The sequence below is a fragment of the Mus caroli genome, unplaced genomic scaffold (genome assembly GCF_978045245.1).
Source record: "Mus caroli unplaced genomic scaffold, Mus_caroli_1 scaffold_7, whole genome shotgun sequence".
In the NCBI taxonomy this organism is placed as follows: domain Eukaryota; kingdom Metazoa; phylum Chordata; class Mammalia; order Rodentia; family Muridae; genus Mus; species Mus caroli.
In genome coordinates, this window is record NW_028227262.1 from 7,074,101 (window position 1) to 7,093,072 (window position 18,972).

Below are 18,972 nucleotides of genomic sequence, written 5' to 3' on the forward strand. Positions count from 1 at the left end.
ACTCACACACACACACACACACACACACACACACACACACACACACACACAGTACCAGCTCAGTGACTCTTAGAGAACTTACATCTTTCTTAGGGTCCTTGTTTTTTCTCCCTGGGGCCAGGCTTTTTCTTGGAACTTTGCAGTTTCCTGGAGGAACTGCGAAGGGCAGAAATCAGGCACCTTCGATCTTGTTAGGCAGCTATTAGTTGAATTAGGTGTGGGGAGAGGGGGAGGGGCGGTTACTGTCTTATTGAAGGAACTTGAAATGACCAAAAATCTGTTCTCTTCTGAGTTAGTTTGTTTTTGTTTGTTTGAAACAGCCTTAATGGAGAGGCCTAGGCTGGTCTCAAACTCCTGACTTCCCTCAGGACTCAGCCTTACCAGTGCTGGGATAACAGGCGTGTATAAAACCCCACTTCTGAAAAGAGTTCAGAAGCTCCGCGGCCTTTTGGAGTGATGTATCAGTAGCATCTTAAGCAAGGCGACTGCTCTAAAGTGGAGCCCGAATGCAACCTAGACATAGGTTTCTATTAGCACAAGATGGAGACCGTACAGAAGGCCAGAGAGGCAGGTTTACGGAATAAGTGCCTCAGCGGAAGGTGACCTCTAACTTTAGAGAGCGGGGGAGAGCGCGTGCACACTCCAGCCTTGTCCTTGAAGGAGATTGAGCGAGCCGAGGGGAGGGATAGACCCATCTCGGGTTTCCAATCACAATGGAGAAAGCTAGGAGGCTGGAGCGCCGCGGCCCCGCCTCCTCCTCCTCCTTCTTGTAGAGCCAGAGTCTGCGGTCCGCAGAGCAGCAGCCTGCTGACTTTGCAGTGGTTCCCCTGCCTCAGAGCGCCCGCAGAGCCTCCTCTTTTCTGGTAGGTCTGAACACCAGGGTGTGTGTTGTGGGAGTAGGGAGTACAGAGGTGTTATTGTTTGGCAGAACAGGAGGAAGGAGCTACGTCCGACACATCCACTCTCTGGGGCCTTTGTCCCTGATCATTCATGCTCCTACCTATTTCTTCTTTGTGGTTTTGGGTGGCAAGCCGAGCGAGCAGAGGTGCGCAGCTGAGCTCCCGACTCGGTCTGCACCTTGGTACATCCTGAGCACAGGCTGGTCTCCGGGCTGTGTGCTATCAATAGAAAGACTTGTAACGTAAGGTAAGTCAAACCTGGTCTCTTCAAGTCCTTGGCAGTTAGCACATCACCCATCAGCTGCGATGCAGCCTGGGGCGCAAGCCGGGGCCGCGCGCATAGTGGCCCGGGGAACGGAGCAAGGTCTAGGTGGGTCCCTGTGAAGGTTGAAAGGTCTTGCACCTGGTGATGGAGAACGGTCCCAGCTATTTTAGCAATGAGGATAAAGGAAAGTTGGGTCCGGAACACCAGGCTTCGTCCCCTCTCACACTGCCCGCCCTGCAGCCGGGTACTTGCTGGGCCTCTTTAGATGAGCTAGGATTTTGTTTACTTCTTGTGCTAAGTGTGGAAGCCTAGGCTTCCCCCTGGAGACCTTATTCGAGGTGTGCGCCGGTGTCTCCCTCGTGACCTGCTTTGCACAGGAGGAAAGGTGGCTTAGGTGTCGCGGAACTGAACAAGCTCCGACAGGACCTGGGGTCGGGGGTAGGGTGGGGGATATGACTCGTTTTAATGGAGAAATTGGAGGCCAAACCCGGGCTTTAAGAGTTAACACAGGAGATTCTCTGCGGAGTCGACCTTCGCCTCTGACTCAGACCACTGGTTCTTATGCACAGGAGATGGGAATGTGGGGGGACCCCGAGGCGAGGGTGTTTTTCCTGTTCCTTTCTCCCTACAGTCAACTCCCTGATTTGACACAGGCTTGCTACAATGCAAACTATTTTCTTCTCATTCTCTATCACTGTGGGAGGTGGGGGTGGGAGGAGAATACACGCTGAACTTCAGTCTAGATATCTGCCTGTGCTTGCTGGATCTTCAACACTGCCGCTTTTGAAATTCCCCAAGGCTATTTAAAATGTTTTCAGGACAGCTTCAGCGTTCCAGTGTCTTTTTCAGACAGCATCCCAGGATGATGGAGGGTGACCTTGGCCTCTCCTGACTCTCCTGCCTCCACCTCCCAAACGTTGGGACTCCGGGCCTCCCTAATGCTCTCTGGAGCCTACCTAACAGATTTTAAGCCAACTAACAAAAATAAACTTGGTGTGGGCAGGCTTTGGGGAGGCTCTGCTTTTCTTACTGAAGAGGTGAGGCTACTCAGCTGAAACTGCCTAAGACACAGGGCCTGATTGGATTCATTTTAAGGTCGGTGCTTTGTCCAAACCCTCCCACAGCAGTTCATCTTCCCACCCACCAAAAAACTACAAGTGTAATTCTCTAAGGCTAAAATAACCCTCTAAAATCTCTAAAATAGCCCTGGAAGCAGTACACATTAGGAGGGAGGCTTTAAAATAACAAAAATAAGTTTTGGAGTAAAGTCGTTGTGATTGCTTCAAGTACTTCACTCTGTACAGCTAAGGGTTCTCTACAGGGTTCATTAACTAAGCCAGGTTTTGTTACTTAGCTCTTTACAGATTAGAAGTGAAAATGAGGGTAAAGGGAAAGAACTGGCTGGGCTGTGGAACCTGTAGGAGCCTCAGCTGTGATAAACCATGCTAAAAAGAAACAAACGGAAACAATCAGCGTAGATTACTAACATTGATACTTTTCTGTGAAGACACTTTGTCAGGAGGGCAGGGCTGTAACTTTTGTGAGATTTAAAGTACCTAAATCAGTCTTTGTCTTCCATAATCATTTGTAATGAAAAACTACAATTATTCATATTGGCTTTAAACAAGCTTAAAAATAAGTTAGCTGGTTAACATGGTTAAACACAAATTCCTTATAGGGACAAAAGAAAGAAACGAGCTTACTTCAGTATAAATATCTGTATCTTTAGCCAGTAGTTTGCAGTTACAGCAGAAAGGTCACAGAAGGGATGGTGGGAACTTAATGGCTTGCATGGAGCTCTCTGCTCTGGGGAAGCATTTTGGTTTAAACTCGTGGAGAACTTTGCACTGAGTCCTGCATTCAGTGAGATGTGGTTCCTTCAGGGCTTCTGTTGAGTTATACTTTCAAAATTGAAGCTGTGACATTTTGGGCTACTTCTCAGTCAGATTCCATGCATGTAAATCACATTGATCACCCCTTCTCTTGCAGGACAAGATGGCAACCCTTAAGGAGAAGCTCATTGCGTCAGTTGCAGAAGATGAGGCTGCCATCCCGAACAACAAGATCACTGTAGTGGGCGTTGGACAAGTGGGTATGGCGTGTGCCATCAGCATTCTGGGAAAGGTATGCTTGAAGAGTACCGTAGGTCACAATTTCTGCAGGAGTTTGTGGTCTCTTTGAGGAGCCTAGACCTGTGTTGTCGTCAGACCCCCTCAGGCATCTGAAATGACGGAAAAATTACACTTATCTTTCAGTATTGGTTATGGGAGGATTCTGGTCACTCTCTATGTGACCACTCTGGAACAGCTTCCAGAGTTTAACACCACTATAGTATTGCAGTGTCCTCCCGTCATTTTCATATTCATATTTAAAACTCTCTAGGTTGTCAAAACCACACCCCTTATAGCTGGTTTTGCCTCAATCCAAGGCATGCATTTTATATCCTTACTGTATATCTTTTTCTCTGTTCTGCAAGCTTTTGACTTTTTTTATTTTTATTTTTTAAAAAAGGTCAGTTTCATGGCATCTTCTTCAGTGCCTGCTTTTCTGGTATCTCCTTGTGATTTATCTCATTGTATCTGTTGGGTGGGCCCCATACCAAGAGGGATAGCATAGTGACTTGCCTCGTTTCTGTGGTGATAAACTGAGCTCTGTGGCTGGAAAATTTAGATGCAGTGGAATCTGTCATCTTAGGACATGTTTGTGGAGATTTTGTAGAGACATGTGAACTTTGAAGAATGTCTTCCTATCTTCAAACTTTGAACCTCTGGCTTTTATTTTGAAGTGATTTCAAGTGTAATAGAAATTTGTAAAGATTATTTTGATACTGAACACTTCCACATATGCATCTTTCAGATTTATCAACCTGCTGCATTTGGCTTTGTCTTGTACTCTCTCTACTTCCTTCCTCTTCTCTCTTGCTCCCTCTCCATACATGTACATGCATATGTATATACACACATATGTATATATGCATTCATTTAACCAGCTGAGCCTATCTTGGCAAGATCAAACTTTCTAAGTTCTCCAGCTTGTTTCCATAGTCACTATGGCCCGAAGCTCTCCACATCAGTTGTACGCTGCTTTGGTGTCTCCAGACTTGACCTTCCTTCTGCTGTCTACCTGTCTAGACTCCTGACTGCCCTTACAGACACCCTTTGCAGTTCACACTCTTTGCAGTTCACACCGTAGCTTCTTTTTGTTCCTCTTAGTTTTAGTGGCTTGAGGCCTTGCTTGTTTTGAGAGCTTCCTTAAATGTAGGAAGAGAGAGAAAAGCAAGCTGGCAGCCCCTCCCCCACCCCATGCCCGCCCTGGGTAGAGCACACTGACCCTTTTGTGTGGTAGCTGCTTGAATTCCTCCCACCAAGCATATTCCTTCTGCTTGTGAAGTTTAATGTGTTGTTTTGTTGGGGATTGAGCCAAGGGACTCTTTTGTATGCTAGGCAAGCATTCTACAACTAAACCCCTGAGTTCTGTTCTCAACCTTCTTTATTTATATTGTGTTTAAGAGTCTGTATGTATCTCACACTGGCCTCAAACTTGTGACTGTTCCTGAATGTTGCTTCCACCTCCTGAATGTTGGGGTTACCTTACCAGTATGGGCTATCGTGCCTGACCCTAAACTTTAAATTCTTTGGTGTTTTGCCTGAATGGATGTTTGTGCACTCCTGCCCAAAAATGGCCTTCTTAGAAGAGAGTGTCATTTGCTCTGGAATTAGAGTTTAAGATGCTGTGAGCCACCATGTGGGTTCTGGGGATCTAAACCGATTCCTCTACAGGAGCAGCCAGGGCTCTTAGCCACTGCGCTACCCCTCTAGCCACCGTGTGACCTTTAAGTTCTCAAGGATCAAACTGTGAATCTTTTAACTGAGAAACAATTATCAAAGGACTCATCGGTGTGTGTTCTTTTTCTTCTTTCTCTAGCTACTTTTTAATTAACTAGATACCTATGATAGGTGATCATTTCCTGAAATGTAGGGGTTTTAAATGGTCTTTATTTAGTGTTGACTCTTACTTTGGTTAAAACAATTGAGCTTACACTTCTCTTAAAAATGTGTGTGTATAATATATGTGTGTATGTGTTATATACACATAAAATTAAAGAAAATATCTAAAGTGTGGTGTCAGGCATGATGGCACATGCCAGTAATCCCGACGTCCAGGAGGTGGAGCAGGGGAGGGCATGACAAGTTTGAGGTGTTCTATTTTAAATAATTGGTAGGTTTAAAAACTTTTCTTCTGTGTGTATGGTGTGTATTACTGTTTTGTTCTGGGGTCTCCTCTAAAAAAACCAGGCTGGCCTTAGTATCTTGGTGGTCCCTCTTGCATCAGTTCAACCTTCCAGGTGCTGAGATTCTTGGCCTGTTTCACTTCATCCTCCTCATAGGAACTTTTCTTACCCTTGTTTTAAGATTAACTGACTGAGGTCACCTGTCAGGGTCACACAGCTGCAGCAGAAGAATGGCTCAGGTGGCTGTCCTCCACGTATCTGACCATAACCCAAAAGTTGACAATAGAGATAAATACGCCCCAGTAGAGAACATGGCTGCCGAGCACAAGGCCTTGGATTCAATACCTCAGCACCACAAAACAATGTGTTTATTTAGTATGCGTAACCCACCCAATGCCACAGCAGCATAGGACACTGGAGAGAACTGTGACCCTGGATCTTGCAGCGCACTGCTGCTGCTGCTGCCCAGGATACCTTCCCACATATCCCTAGGTTAGCCAAAGCTCAAAATGCAAACTAGCTAATGCCGCTTACCCATTGGGTTAATTATTTGAAAAGTTATATCTTTCCCTCCCACAAAAATCCCATGGTTAATAGGCACTTGAATATCAAACCACCAGCCTTAAATACCAACACATTGATGGCTGTCATTCATTAACTAAGAGGCAGAATCCACAACTGTATCTGTTCCACTGGAGACTTAAGATTAAAAGATTTCTACAGTAACACTCTTGGCTTTCAACCAGCCTTGCTCCTTAATAATATCTTTATATTCACGGTGAATGTATAATCTATGGATGTGTGGGTAGAGAGACTTGAGGCAGTCAGCAGCATAGTTTGCTATGCCTCTGTATAACTGCTCTTAGAGGAGGTCTGTCATACACAGCCAGCTGTATTCAGCTCTTTGGTTATTTTTCTTTAGGTATTGGCTCACCTCTTTCCTTCGACTACGTACGCACTTCCAAGCTAATTCTCCACACGCTCTGACACAGAGCCCCTGACATCCTGTGATGTGGCTTCCTACATTAAGCTCTGAATTGTGTTGCCCTGCTAACTGCAGTGGCTCGCATGTGCTGTTATTAAAGGATGATTGGACGTGCTGATCCTGGGCACCTGCACAGACTGTTAGGCTGTTAAATGGGAGGTCTTAAAAATGCAAATAAGAATTCTGTGGGCTCTAAGATGCTCCATGGAAAAGAAGGAAAAGAATCTTTTTTTTCCCCAAACATGTTTAAGTAAAAGTAGATAAAAATTAGTATTCATATTTGATACAGAGCTGTCATCTCTCTCTATGCTTGGGATTTGGTTCCTGATGACATAACCCTTCATCCTGTGACTTGGGTACCTTGCCTGCCAAGACACTGAGCTGCTCAGAGCCAACCTAAACATTGTAGGTTGTAGATGATTGAATACCATCCTCCAATGTTCTTGAGGATTTTGGCCATTGGGTGCTTAGCCATTTGTAGAAGGCTTCTGTCGGGTAGATTGGGGCTAAGCCATCCTTGCAGGATTTTGGGTGCTGGATTAGTGACAACCAAACACCTTGGCCAGCAATTTGAATGACAAGGTGCGTAGTTTTCCCGTACAGACCATCACGGCAGGGACAGCAGAGTAGCAGGATTGTAAGGCTGCTTGCTAACGTCTGCACAGATGAGCCAGGAAGGAAAGCCAGCTATTCTGTAAAGCTCAAGGTCTCCATCCCAGTGGCTCGTTTATCTAGTGAGGCTTCATGTCCTAAAGGTTGTATAGTGTCCCCAGTTAGCACCGATACCTAGGAACCATGTGTTCAGAACTCATGAGCCCGTGGGCTACTTGACACTCAGACCACAGCAGGAGCGAACGGCTGGTTTTGTGTTTCTAGTCTCTGGCTGATGAACTTGCCCTGGTGGATGTGTTGGAAGACAAGCTCAAAGGAGAGATGATGGACCTGCAGCACGGGAGCTTGTTCCTCCAGACTCCGAAAATTGTGGCCGATAAAGGTAGGTAGCTTCTTCGAACTCTCGAAGGGATCGAACATGAAAGGGATTTTCCTATGAGTGGATACTTGGGATGCACCTTCCAGTATGGCAAACTGATCACTCACTTTTGTTGATTTCTTGCTATCTATTACTGGACAACTCTGTCCTAAACTGCTCTCTGTTCTTTCTTTTGTTATCCTCCATTCGTTTGTTCATTCTTTTATTTTTTTTTTATCTTTTATTTATATTTTTGAGACGGGGTTTCTCTGTATAGCTATGACTATCCTGGGACTTGATCTATAGACCTGGGGTGTCTTTGCCTCCCAAGAGCTGGGATTAAAACCATGTGCCACCATTGCCTGTATAAACTTTTTTTTTAACTAGGAAAAGCTAGAATTATGGGGCAGTTGTTTTAGTAATCTCTTACAACAAAATACTCATGATCTATTTTAGTAAGTTCAAAGACTACAGAATTTCCATCTACTTAGAAATGCCCCCCCCTTTTTTATTTAAAATTTGCTCTCAATTCTACTTTTTGTAGACTATATAGTCTTTTAAAATGAGACCTTCTCCAGGTCTGCAGCTGTATCATCAGGAGAAAAATCACAAATTGTGATGTATGGTGATGGTGGTTGCTGTCTGCATCTTTCTCACACAGGCACACGCGCTTTTCTGCATCAGTTTCTAGAAATCCATTTTCTGGAGATTCTGCTGACCGGTGCACAAGGCACGTGAACATTTTGTCATGAGCATCCGTGTAGCATTTGGTGCTGTACACCACATGCCAAGTGTTCTCTTCATCGGCTTGATTTCCCAAGTGTGTGCCCTGTGGTCATTTTGTTTCCTAGAGATAGACCTCATGGAATCCATGTTACCATGAACTCACTATGCACTTGAGGCTAGCCCCTCCCAACTGCTGGGATTGTTAGTGTGTGGTGCTTTGCCTGGCAACACCGTTTTATTTCTGAAGTAAAAATTTGGCTGCATATTTTTTTTTAAATCAAATCCTTTTTTAAAAAATATGCTTTTAAAACAATACCAACAACCCTAGCAGGGCCCATATGTAGCATCCTGATTTTCTAGTAGGCTGCACTGCATTTGTCCCAGGGGCATCTTCTAGGTCAGCCCCCTTCCTTTTCCTGTGCTGATAATCTGTGTGTGCAGGGACAGGTTGCCTTGAAAAAACTAGATAAATCACTATTACTTACTGACTAGCCACATTCAGAGTCCTGTGTCAGGTGTTTGGGCTTGTCATTTCATCTTCACAGGTGTATGCTAAGGGTACGGCCAGTCCCTGCATTTTATGGGAAAAACTATTGGTAACTGTCAGAAGCCACATTGCCACCCAGGCTAATGATCATGTCAAATCTTAGCGAGATGTCAGATCTTGAAATACTGAAATGTTAACTTACTTCCTTAGCAGCAAAACTTCTCCAAACATTAACACTGCTAGAACATAATCTTCCTTAATAAATATGGTATAGCCAGGTATGGTGACACACACCTTTAATCCCAGCATTCAGGAGGCAGAGGCAGGCAGTTCTAGGCCAGCCTGGGCTTCGTGGTGTGTTGTAAGCCAAACAGGGCTGCATAGTGAGACTGTCTTAAACATACACACACTATAGGCATCTGTAGGCCGTGCTGACCTTGACCTCATGCCACAGCCTCCTGACTAAATGGGATTCAAGGTGTGTCCCATTCCTTTAATATATGAAGTATTAGAAACCAAAATTTAATTTATAATCCAAACCAAACGCTGCCTTTCTTTTTCTTCATAGATGTCGGCAGCATTACGTGTCTAAAACGGAATTAAAAATGAGTCTTGTCTGTGTTGTCTGTTACTAATTTAGGAATGTGCAAGCCACAGCTTCATGGCAACGGTGGAAAGCCTGCCTGCTGGGCTGCGGGCTCATTGAGATGCTTCAGCTTTCCCTGGAAGCTCAGTGGCCTTCTTAGCCACGAACATATTTGGGGTGTTATTTCCCTGGCTCCTTATCTGTCACTTGAAGTCAGGTTGCATCATTGTTACTCAAGAAAAATGCAGCTGCAGAGACTTGAAGTTCAAAACCTCTTAATAGGGCTGGAGAGATGGCTCAGAGGTTAAGAGCACTGACTGTTCTTCCAGAGGTCCTGAGTTCAAGTCCCAGCAACCACAAGGTGGCTCACAACCATCTGTGATGAGATCTGGTGCCCTCTTCTGGAGTATGAGGACAACAGTGTATTCACATTAAATAAGTAAATCTTTAAAAAACAAAACCAAAACACCCTCTTAATAGTTGCTGGGGATCACTCAGTGAATAAGAGTATGTGCTGCTCTTCCAGAGGACCTAACTTCGGTTCATAACATACACACACACACCTATTAATACAGAAAATTAAGTTCTGGAAGCTTTGCGCAGTGGAACTTCTAGAACATACCAGAGATAACATGTTTGGCCCAGGAGTTGAATTTAAGGTCCACTCTCTTGTTTTCTTTCTTCAAGATTACTCTGTGACAGCCAATTCCAAGATTGTGGTGGTGACGGCAGGAGTCCGCCAGCAGGAGGGGGAGAGTCGGCTCAACTTGGTGCAGAGAAATGTCAACGTGTTCAAGTTCATCGTTCCTCAGATCGTCAAGTACAGCCCTGACTGCACCATCATCGTGGTTTCCAACCCAGGTACCAACATGGCGCCTTAACTGGAACACTGGCCTGTCTGGTTCCAAACGTTTGGGGGACTTCACTGTTTTGGGTTTGCTCACTAACCGAGGCTGTCCGCAGTCTACTTGCCTTCTGTTACTGGCAAAGAAAGATGGTGTCTGCAAAACACATGGCTCCATCCCAGGCCACATGTTCAAAAATGCGAGAAGCCTGTATCGTGGGTGCCCTGTATCGTGGATGCCCTGTATCGTGGGTGCCCTGTATCGTGGGTGCCCTGTATCGTGGGTGCCCTGTATCGTGGGTGCCCTGTATCGTGGGTGCCCTGTATCGTGGGTGCCCTGTATCGTGGGTGCCCTGTATCGTGGGTTTTGCCTTCTGGTTTCATCCGTGTGTGTTGTGGAGTGGCAAGGCTTTATATTTGTAAATGATGGGTAGGTGGAGCTGGGACGTGGCTCTGTAAGGCACAGGCTGTGTAAGCCTGAGGACCCGAGCTCAGCCTCCACATAGAGATCCAGGTGTGAGAGTGTGCGTCTTTCATTTCAATGGCAGGGAGATGGAGAACAGAGGAGCCCTGGTGCTCCTGGCCAGCCAGTCACGCCAAATCGGTGAACTCTGGCTGGTTAAGAAACCCTATCTCTAATGTGGGGAACAACTGAGGAAGACTCAGCATAGACCTTTGACCTTCACATTCACGTGTGTGCACTCTCCTGTGCATGTATGACCATGTGTGTTTGCCACATACAACACATTGCAGTGACTGACACTACCTTTGTAGCCTGTGAATAAAATTATATAAGGCCATTGCTTGCAGCCTCTGCTGGGCCCTAGCAGGCCAGGATAAGAATCAGAGACATGTATATAAAGAAACTATCTAATAAAATAATAATAATAATTAAAAAAATCAGAACTCACAAAGCAAAGTGCACATCACCAAGCTCCCTCCGAGCCATTCATTTGAATTGATAAGTCAGGACAAGAGATACAATAGCCACGTTTCCCAATGGGGCTTGCAAGGCAGGGGGTGGGGAGAATGACTTGGTATAGTTCAGAGTGCTGGCTGCTCTTGCTGAGGACCCAGGTTCAGTTCCTAGCACCCACATAGTGCCTCTAGTTCTGGAGGAACCCGATATCTTCTTTTCGATTCTGTATATGGCTTACAGACATATAGGTAGATTCAAAACAAAAGAAAACAAAAAAAATTTAAAACATGGAATCATCTCTTATAACCTGGCATCAATCAATTATTTTTTTCCTTTTTGTTTTGTTTGTTTGATTGATTGATTTTTTTTTCCTATTATTATCTTGCAAAGAAAGTAACTTTGCAATGGCCTGGGGTTTTTTGGATGGTGGGGGTAATTTTCTCTCCTTAGCCTTTCTTTCTCTGTTTAGGAAAAGCTTTCTAAGGATAATTAAGGTTTTGTAACTAAATATATTTTGTCATGTGCCAGACCAAATGGTTAAAAGTTTAATGTCTGTCACTAACCTCCCTTCTCCTGGGATGTACTGGACACTGAACTATGGGGTAGGCCATTGAGGCGTGTCACCCAGGTCAGTGTCACACATCATTGCTCTGTCACTTACCATCAAAGTTGCTGCATGATGGTGAGCATATTTATAAAATGGTAGAGCTGCGTCTGATCTGTCACCTGGAGGATTGTGGCTAAGCCTGCCCGGGTGGGGAGTCACTGCAGTTCCTATAGTACTGGGGCCTGGGACCCGATAGGAGATCATTTCTGTATTCTCCTTTTTTATGAGCCTAGACTGGGGCTTTCTGAATGGTTCAGGCACGTATGTAAACAAACATGCCAGGTATGTGTCCAACAGAGATGACCAGCAGTTAGCCACATTCCGAGTGTCCACATTCTGCTTCACTGGCGGTGCGACCTGATTACATCATTTCCAAGGTAGCGCTTCAAAGTATGAGACTCCAGAAAGCTTTTGTGGTGTTTTAAAGTTGGCAGATGAAAGGCCTTGTTCAGTGAGAGTGTGCCAAAGATATCTTTGCCAGGCTCCACAGAGGAGCACAGGGGTGGGGCCCGCCGAACCCATTGTCAGCTTCTTTTCTCCCAGGGTGTACATTTCCTTCTTTTTCCAACACAGCCTGTAACTTCTGTGACCCCACAGAAATCTCACCCACTGTGTCACATAGATGAAGGCTATGTAGCAGTCATCCAGCTAGGAGATAGTAATGACATAGATTTCATGATTGTTTATTGGACAATATCACACTTAAGAAAATGTATACAGGTGCACCTCACTAAGTTAGCATTGTTTGTGATGACAGCTGTCACAATCAACAGACTGTTAATATTGGTGGCAATGTGACTGAGTGTGTTAGCCACTGTTCTAGTTCTGTGGGAAGACACCGTGACCACAACTTTTATAAGAAGTACTTAATTGCCTAGAGTTTCAGAGATGAAGTCCATTATCGTCATGGTGAGAACATGGCATCTCACAGGCAGACCTGAGAACTAGTGCTCGATCCTTAGGCAGAGGGGGAGCCTGGGCCTTCCATGGGCTTCTGAAACCTCAAAGCCCACCCCCCTGTGACACACTTCCTCCAACAAGGCCACACCTTCTAATCCTTTCAAATCATGTCACTCCCTGGTGACTAAGAATCCAAATATATGAGCCTATGGGGGCCATTTTTATCCAAACTATCACGGAAAGGGCTGCACATGCCTTTTTCTTTCATTTGACTTGTAATCCTCCTGAGTATCCTTATGTCAGATCATGCTACATTTGCACATGTTTACACGTTTACAGCTTCTTTACAAATGCTTCAATCCTGTCTGCCTGACCCAACTGTGAAAATCTTTCTGGCCACATCTCACATGTGGAGGCAGACGCCAACGCTGCTTCTAATTGGCTGAGCAGTTCCCATTTACTTACTATTTTTTCTGTGCTGTTTAGTGGATATTCTGACTTATGTCACCTGGAAACTGAGCGGGCTACCTAAGCACCGTGTGATTGGGAGCGGATGCAATCTGGATTCTGCTCGATTCCGCTACCTCATGGCAGAGAAGCTTGGCATTCATCCCAGCAGCTGCCACGGATGGATCCTGGGCGAGCATGGAGACTCCAGTGGTAAGAAAGAGTTCCCTTTGTGCCGCTGGGTCACCCGGAATGCTCTTTTCCCTATTTCAGATTTTAGTTTCATATACATTGCTATATTTCAGAATGGGTTCAGAAGTACTATACTTAACATTTTGGGTTCTATTCCAGTTTGCTCTCTTTCTGTCATCTATCCATTGACCCACTTAGCTATCTTTAAGGTTTTTTTCAAAGACAGTGTCTCTCTGTATAACCCTGGCTATCTTGAAACTTGCCATGTAGACCAGGTTGGCTTTGAACTCACCACAGAGATCAAACTCTGGTCATCCTGCCTGGCAGCACATATCCCTACCTGCTGAGCCATCTTGCCTGTCTCACTGTATTGGCCCTCTCCATTAAGTATGAAGCAGTCACGTCCACAGCATGAGAGAAAAGTCACTCATTCTTGGGCCCGATGAGATGGATCCATGGTTTTCTTTAAGACTGCATGGATGTCTAGTAAGCTTGGCACTGCAGATACTGTGGGCCGAGGGGGTCTTACTTGGCCATTCACAGGTTACCTGCCATAGCTGTGTAACTGTACTGCACTGTACCTGGTCCATTGTCCATACCATCTGAGTATCCAGTGTTCTCCAAAACTTTCTACAGATCATGAGACTGGGACTTCAAAGCCAGTTCCCATGTTTGTTTGTAGACATTCTCCCCAATATTAAGAAGACCTTAATTTATATATTAGTGTACTTCCATAATGATAACTGTATTTGGGTATAATTATCCTAGATTTTTTAATTATGAAGAGAGGGACTTTTGTTACCAAACAGTCCCCAGGAGAGAAGTTTACATTTCTAAAATCGAGTGTTTAGCATGATCCCAAACTATAATTCCTTGTGGTTTTTACCAGCCTAGAGATTTGGAAAAGAATTTCATGTTCTATGTAAATGATGGCAATGACTGTTTTGAGCCACATTTGTTTAAAGCTAAAAGGTCAGAAGTAGAGCCTGGAGAAGCGGCTCAGCAGGTAAGGACATTTGTTGCTGTGGCAGAGGACCAAGTTCAGTCCTAGAACCCACATCAGGTTCACAACGGCCTACAGCTCCAGCCTCAGGTGTCTTGGCTCACCCTTCTGGATTCTGGGCACCTGCACATACCCACAAACATATATACATTATGTGTGTGTGTGTTTATGTGTGTATGTGTCTGTCTGTCTGTACATGTGTCTGATATCTATTGTTAGTTGAAGGCAAATATTGGAACAAATATCTCTCCAAAAAGGATGGGAACTCTACCAGGGGCAATTGCCATTGGAATAGTAGGGATAAGTTGCATCAGAGATCTGAGATAAAAAAGGTTTTGTCTTGCTTTTTCTCAGTGGCTGTGTGGAGCGGGGTGAATGTGGCAGGAGTCTCCCTCCAGGAACTGAATCCAGAAATGGGGACAGACAATGACAGTGAGAACTGGAAGGAGGTGCATAAGATGGTGGTGGACAGGTGAGTGGGCGGGCGACTCCACTTAGACTTTGAGTCCTGTCCTGGTAGAGAGAATCCTAGGCTGTTTCCACACTTCTGCTCTGGTGACTCTTCACCTGGTGAGGGCCTCTGAGAGGTGGGGAAGATCTGTGTACACCAGTCAGACGTGCTAGGCAAGTCTCTAGAGAGTGCAAATGTGTGTTCTCAGGAGAAACAGTCAGACGTGCTAGGCAAGTCTCTAGAGAGTGCAAATGTGTGTTCTCAGGAGAAAACCGGCACATGTAGAGACAACCATGGAATTGCCTAGTGAGGGGGGCCTTACCTTGCCACTTGTTAAATAAGGCTTGGTTCGTCCACAGAGGGGATCCTGGGCCTCTATAGTCACACAATCCACTTGGGCAGCCTGCTGGGAGATTTTAATCAGCTCTGTTCTTATCTGCCTACCCCTACCCCTTTAAGATGTCTCCCATCCTAATCTTTTTTTTTCTTAAGCTTTCTTTTATTATCAACCATTCTCCATTATGATCTCCCTACCCCAAATCATACATCATTTTGAAATACAGCCCATAACTCAGGCTTACGCTCACATACTACCAACGAAGCTGACTATAGCTACTGGAGGCGATTTCATCTTCAGGGTTATCTATCATCCGGCTTCTCCCAGATGCACTAGGTCATAATGGCTCATAGCCTGGTTCTCTGTGGACCTTTTAGTCTGTGTAAAGTGTAAGACCCACAGACTTGTCAGGATGAGGTCACTTATAACATGGTGGGCCTCTCACTGAAAACTGACAAGCACTCAGTAAGGGTTAACTATTTACAGAGAGGTTCAGTAGGAAGGTTGCTACTTCACATATGCAAGGTTTACTGAGAACACTTTTTTCCTGGAGAATTTGATTTGCATATAGCAAAAAGGATCTAAAAGTTGAAAAAGTCCTTCGATTTTCAATTTAGTTAATGCTTCAGTTTTAAAGTGATTAGATGACTGCTCTTTTGAATGACAGCTTCTCCTGCCTTTCATTACTTCCAATGTTCATTATTATATCTGAAAGTACATGCTTATGTAAATTAATTTGGGTGGGAAATGTTTTTTTAGGGATTGGAGAGATCCCATATCAGTTAAGAGTGTGTACTGGCCTTGTAGAGGACTGAAGTTACGTTCCTAGTACCCTCATCGGGTGGCCCAAGATTCCTGTAACCCCAGCTCTATGGGCATCTGGTGCCTCTGGCCTTCTGATGCTAGCAGTCCTGTGCACACACACCACATGCACACAGACATACACACAATGCGTACACATAATTTAAAAAAAAATCTTAAATGTACATTCTTAACCATCATGGTGGCTTCGAAGACACATCACTAGGTGTCTCCCGTCCTTAGGTTTATTTTGTTTGTATATTAATTCAGTTGATATTCTTAAAAAGCTTACAAAACCAATGCATTCTCCTCCTTTACTAAGAAAAGGAACTACAGCCAAAAAGGTTAAGAAATGGGCCAAGAGGACAGTCAGACAAAGGAGTCACCACCCGCCGTCAGGTTTCAGTGGTCTCTCTCCTTGGTCTGTTTTCTAGTGCCTATGAAGTCATCAAGCTCAAAGGCTACACCAACTGGGCCATCGGCCTGAGCGTGGCTGATCTCATCGAGTCCATGCTGAAAAACCTCTCCCGGATTCACCCCGTGTCTACCATGGTGAAGGTGAGAGACCCAGCTATGAAGTAGAACAGGATGTCCAGTCTTACACTGTACAAAGAGATTCATCTTTAAAAAATAAAGAACGAACCAGGGAAACTTCCAGTCCAAAGTAACTTTTGCATCCAAGGTTTATATAATAAAAGTTTATTTTTTTCTCTTTCTAACCAGTGATTAGGATAAGAGCACTTGACTCTCTGGGAGCTAAGATAGCTGAACTTTTTCTAAGAAGTCTTCCTTGTGTTCTATAAAAAAAACTATTAACTATGAATCCTAGTCTGAACCTTCTTCTATTATACCATTAAATAAGTATATACTAGGTTCACTATGTGTAGTAAGCTCATGTAGTAAGCTCTAGACAGCCTTTCATGTAGCACACAGCAAATGTAGTTTAAATCAAAAACTGTGGAGCAAACATTACAAAAGAGGCAAAAAGAACCTGAGCCGAGGGCTGGGATTTATCTCTGTTGGGATAGTGCTTGCTTAGCGTGCATGAGGCCCCAGGTTTGATTCCCCAGCACTGTTTAAATCGGACGTGCTTGTGCAGATCTGTATGTCATCTGAGGATGTAGAGACAAGGGTCAGAAGTTCAAGGTCGTCCTCAGCTGTGTAGGAAGTTTGAGATGAGCTTGGGCTGCATCACCTCATCGGAATGAAGTCCATTGAAGAAAAGTAACGTTACATTAGAACAGCATACGCAGCATGTGAGCCCTTTCCACATGTCCGTGTCAAAAGTGAAAAAAGGATGATGGGAAATCGTAGGTGTGGGATCCCCAAGAGCAAGCTAGCTGGCTGGGCAGACTAAACTGGGTTCACGAGAGAGACCCTGCCTTAATAAAGTGGAGACTATCATGAAAGACACCTGATGACAACCTCTGATTTCTGCATGTATGCATGCATACACACACCCACAGACTGACTCTCACACACTGACTCACAGAAACTCTCACACACTCACAGAAACTCTCACCCACAGACACACTCACACACCCACAGACACACTCACACAGAGACTCACAGAAACTCTCCTCACACACAGACACACACTCCCACCCATACTCACACACTCACAGACACGTACACTGAAACGTGTGCACACAAGCATACCACACATACAGAAAGGTAGTTGGGGACAGCATGATACCAGACGTTTAGGTTAAAGTGCTATAGACAGTTTACAAGGCGAGTATGGGAAAACGAGTAATTGTGACTTTTGGGGAGCATACAGAATGCTTTTAATTTTCTCTACTTTGGTGTATATACAAAAGAATTTGAGGTTAATAGTTTAAAATATTAAGATAACATGTTAAATTAATCTACTAGTCATAGAGAGAAGTCCATTCCCTGATTTAAAGTGGCAGAACACTTGATATAGTTAATTATAGTTTAGTAATTAAATAGTTAACTACTCCAACACCTCTTGGGATGTTCTAATTCTACTTCCAGGAGATCTGATGCCCTCTTTTGGCCGTTGGAGACAACTATGCTCACATAGTACACACAAACTCAGATGCATCATAAAACATCCCTTGAATCTTGTTTGTTTTTAAAGACAAGTTTCTTTGTATAGCCCTGGTTGTCCTGGAACTTGCTGTATAGACCAGAAGGCACCAGTAAGTAAGTAAGTAAGTAAGTAAATAAATAAATAAATAAATAAATAAATAAAATCTTAAAATGAGTTAGTAGGAAGTTACTCATTGAGCAAAGAGTTAAAAGCCATGGAAAGGTTCATATAGCAAATTGTATTTAAGCAGAAAATGCTTGACTTAAAAACTAAGTACTAAGCCGGGCGTGGTGGCGCACGCCTTTAATCCCAGCACTCGGGAGGCAGAGGCAGGTGGATTTCTGAGTTCCAGGACAGCCTGGTCTACAAAGTGAGTTCCAGGACAGCCAGAGCTATACAGAGAAACCCTGTCTCGAAAAGCAAAAAAAAAAAAAAAAAAAAACTAAGTACTGACTACTTTCCTGTAACTAGTTTTGCCGTAGAATAGGTTTGCACAGTCTATAAATAAAAAACTGAACTCAAAACCCCAGTTTATGGGACATGTGGACCCATTAGATGAAAACTAGGGAATTTGTGCTTATCAAACTTGCTATAGTTGTTTGGATCCAACGTGCTTCTTCAGATCATTCCCTCATGGCCTCATTGGATGCTTTCTCTGCTTTCACAGGGAATGTACGGCATCGAGAACGAAGTCTTCCTCAGTCTCCCATGCATCCTCAACGCTCGGGGGCTGACCAGCGTCATCAATCAGAAGCTGAAGGACGATGAGGTCGCTCAGCTCAGGAAGAGTGCGGACACCCTATGGGACATCCAGAAAGACCTCAAAGACCTGTGACTGCCAGTCTCTAGGCTGTAGAACACAAACCTCCAATGTGACCGTGAACCTTTAGTCTTCAGCCTTGTATGTAGGTCACAGTTTGCTTCTTCCCTGACATGTGATATGAGCTCACAGATCAAAGCCCAGGCTTGTTTGATGTTTGCACTAGGAGCTCCTGATCAAATAAAGTTAGCAATTGCAGCATACTTCTGCCTGCCTTTTTGTCTGGTTCCTTGAGATGGTGTCTCCCTGTGTAGCCAGCACTAGCCTCGAACTGAGCTCTTCTGGCCGCATGCGGCCTTCCTGGTGTTGAGATTACAGGCTCACCTTGTGTTTTCTTTAATAGTTTCTGGAAAGTTGTGATACGTTTCTTAAATGATTCTTCTAAACCTCCAATGTCCTTAAATTCTACCATCTATGTTCCGGTAACCACCTTCCAGGCAGTGCCA

At 44.5% G+C, this 18,972-nt stretch overlaps 1 protein-coding gene across 1 annotated transcript; it reads left to right on the forward strand.

Annotated features, from left to right (window-relative positions):
- Nucleotides 1-748: 748 nt before the first annotated feature.
- Ldhb (lactate dehydrogenase B) lies at nt 749-18,729 on the forward strand. Its single transcript, XM_021164516.3, has 8 exons — nt 749-863; nt 3,154-3,288; nt 7,257-7,374; nt 9,837-10,010; nt 12,906-13,079; nt 14,416-14,533; nt 16,085-16,208; nt 18,374-18,729. The coding sequence occupies exons 2-8, from the start codon at nt 3,160-3,162 to the stop codon at nt 18,539-18,541; spliced, it is 1,005 nt and encodes a 334-aa protein (XP_021020175.1). The 5' UTR covers nt 749-863; nt 3,154-3,159; the 3' UTR covers nt 18,542-18,729.
- Nucleotides 18,730-18,972: the final 243 nt, after the last annotated feature.

Bases quoted from the DNA above. Each gene is read 5' to 3' on its own strand.
- Ldhb (XM_021164516.3), top strand. From the start codon at position 3,160: ATGGCAACCCTTAAGGAGAAGCTCATTGCGTCAGTTGCAGAAGATGAG. The intron at 3,289-7,256 runs GTATGCTTGAAG...TTGTGTTTCTAG, and splicing joins CCATCAGCATTCTGGGAAAG to TCTCTGGCTGATGAACTTGC. The intron at 10,011-12,905 runs GTACCAACATGG...TGTGCTGTTTAG, and splicing joins CATCGTGGTTTCCAACCCAG to TGGATATTCTGACTTATGTC.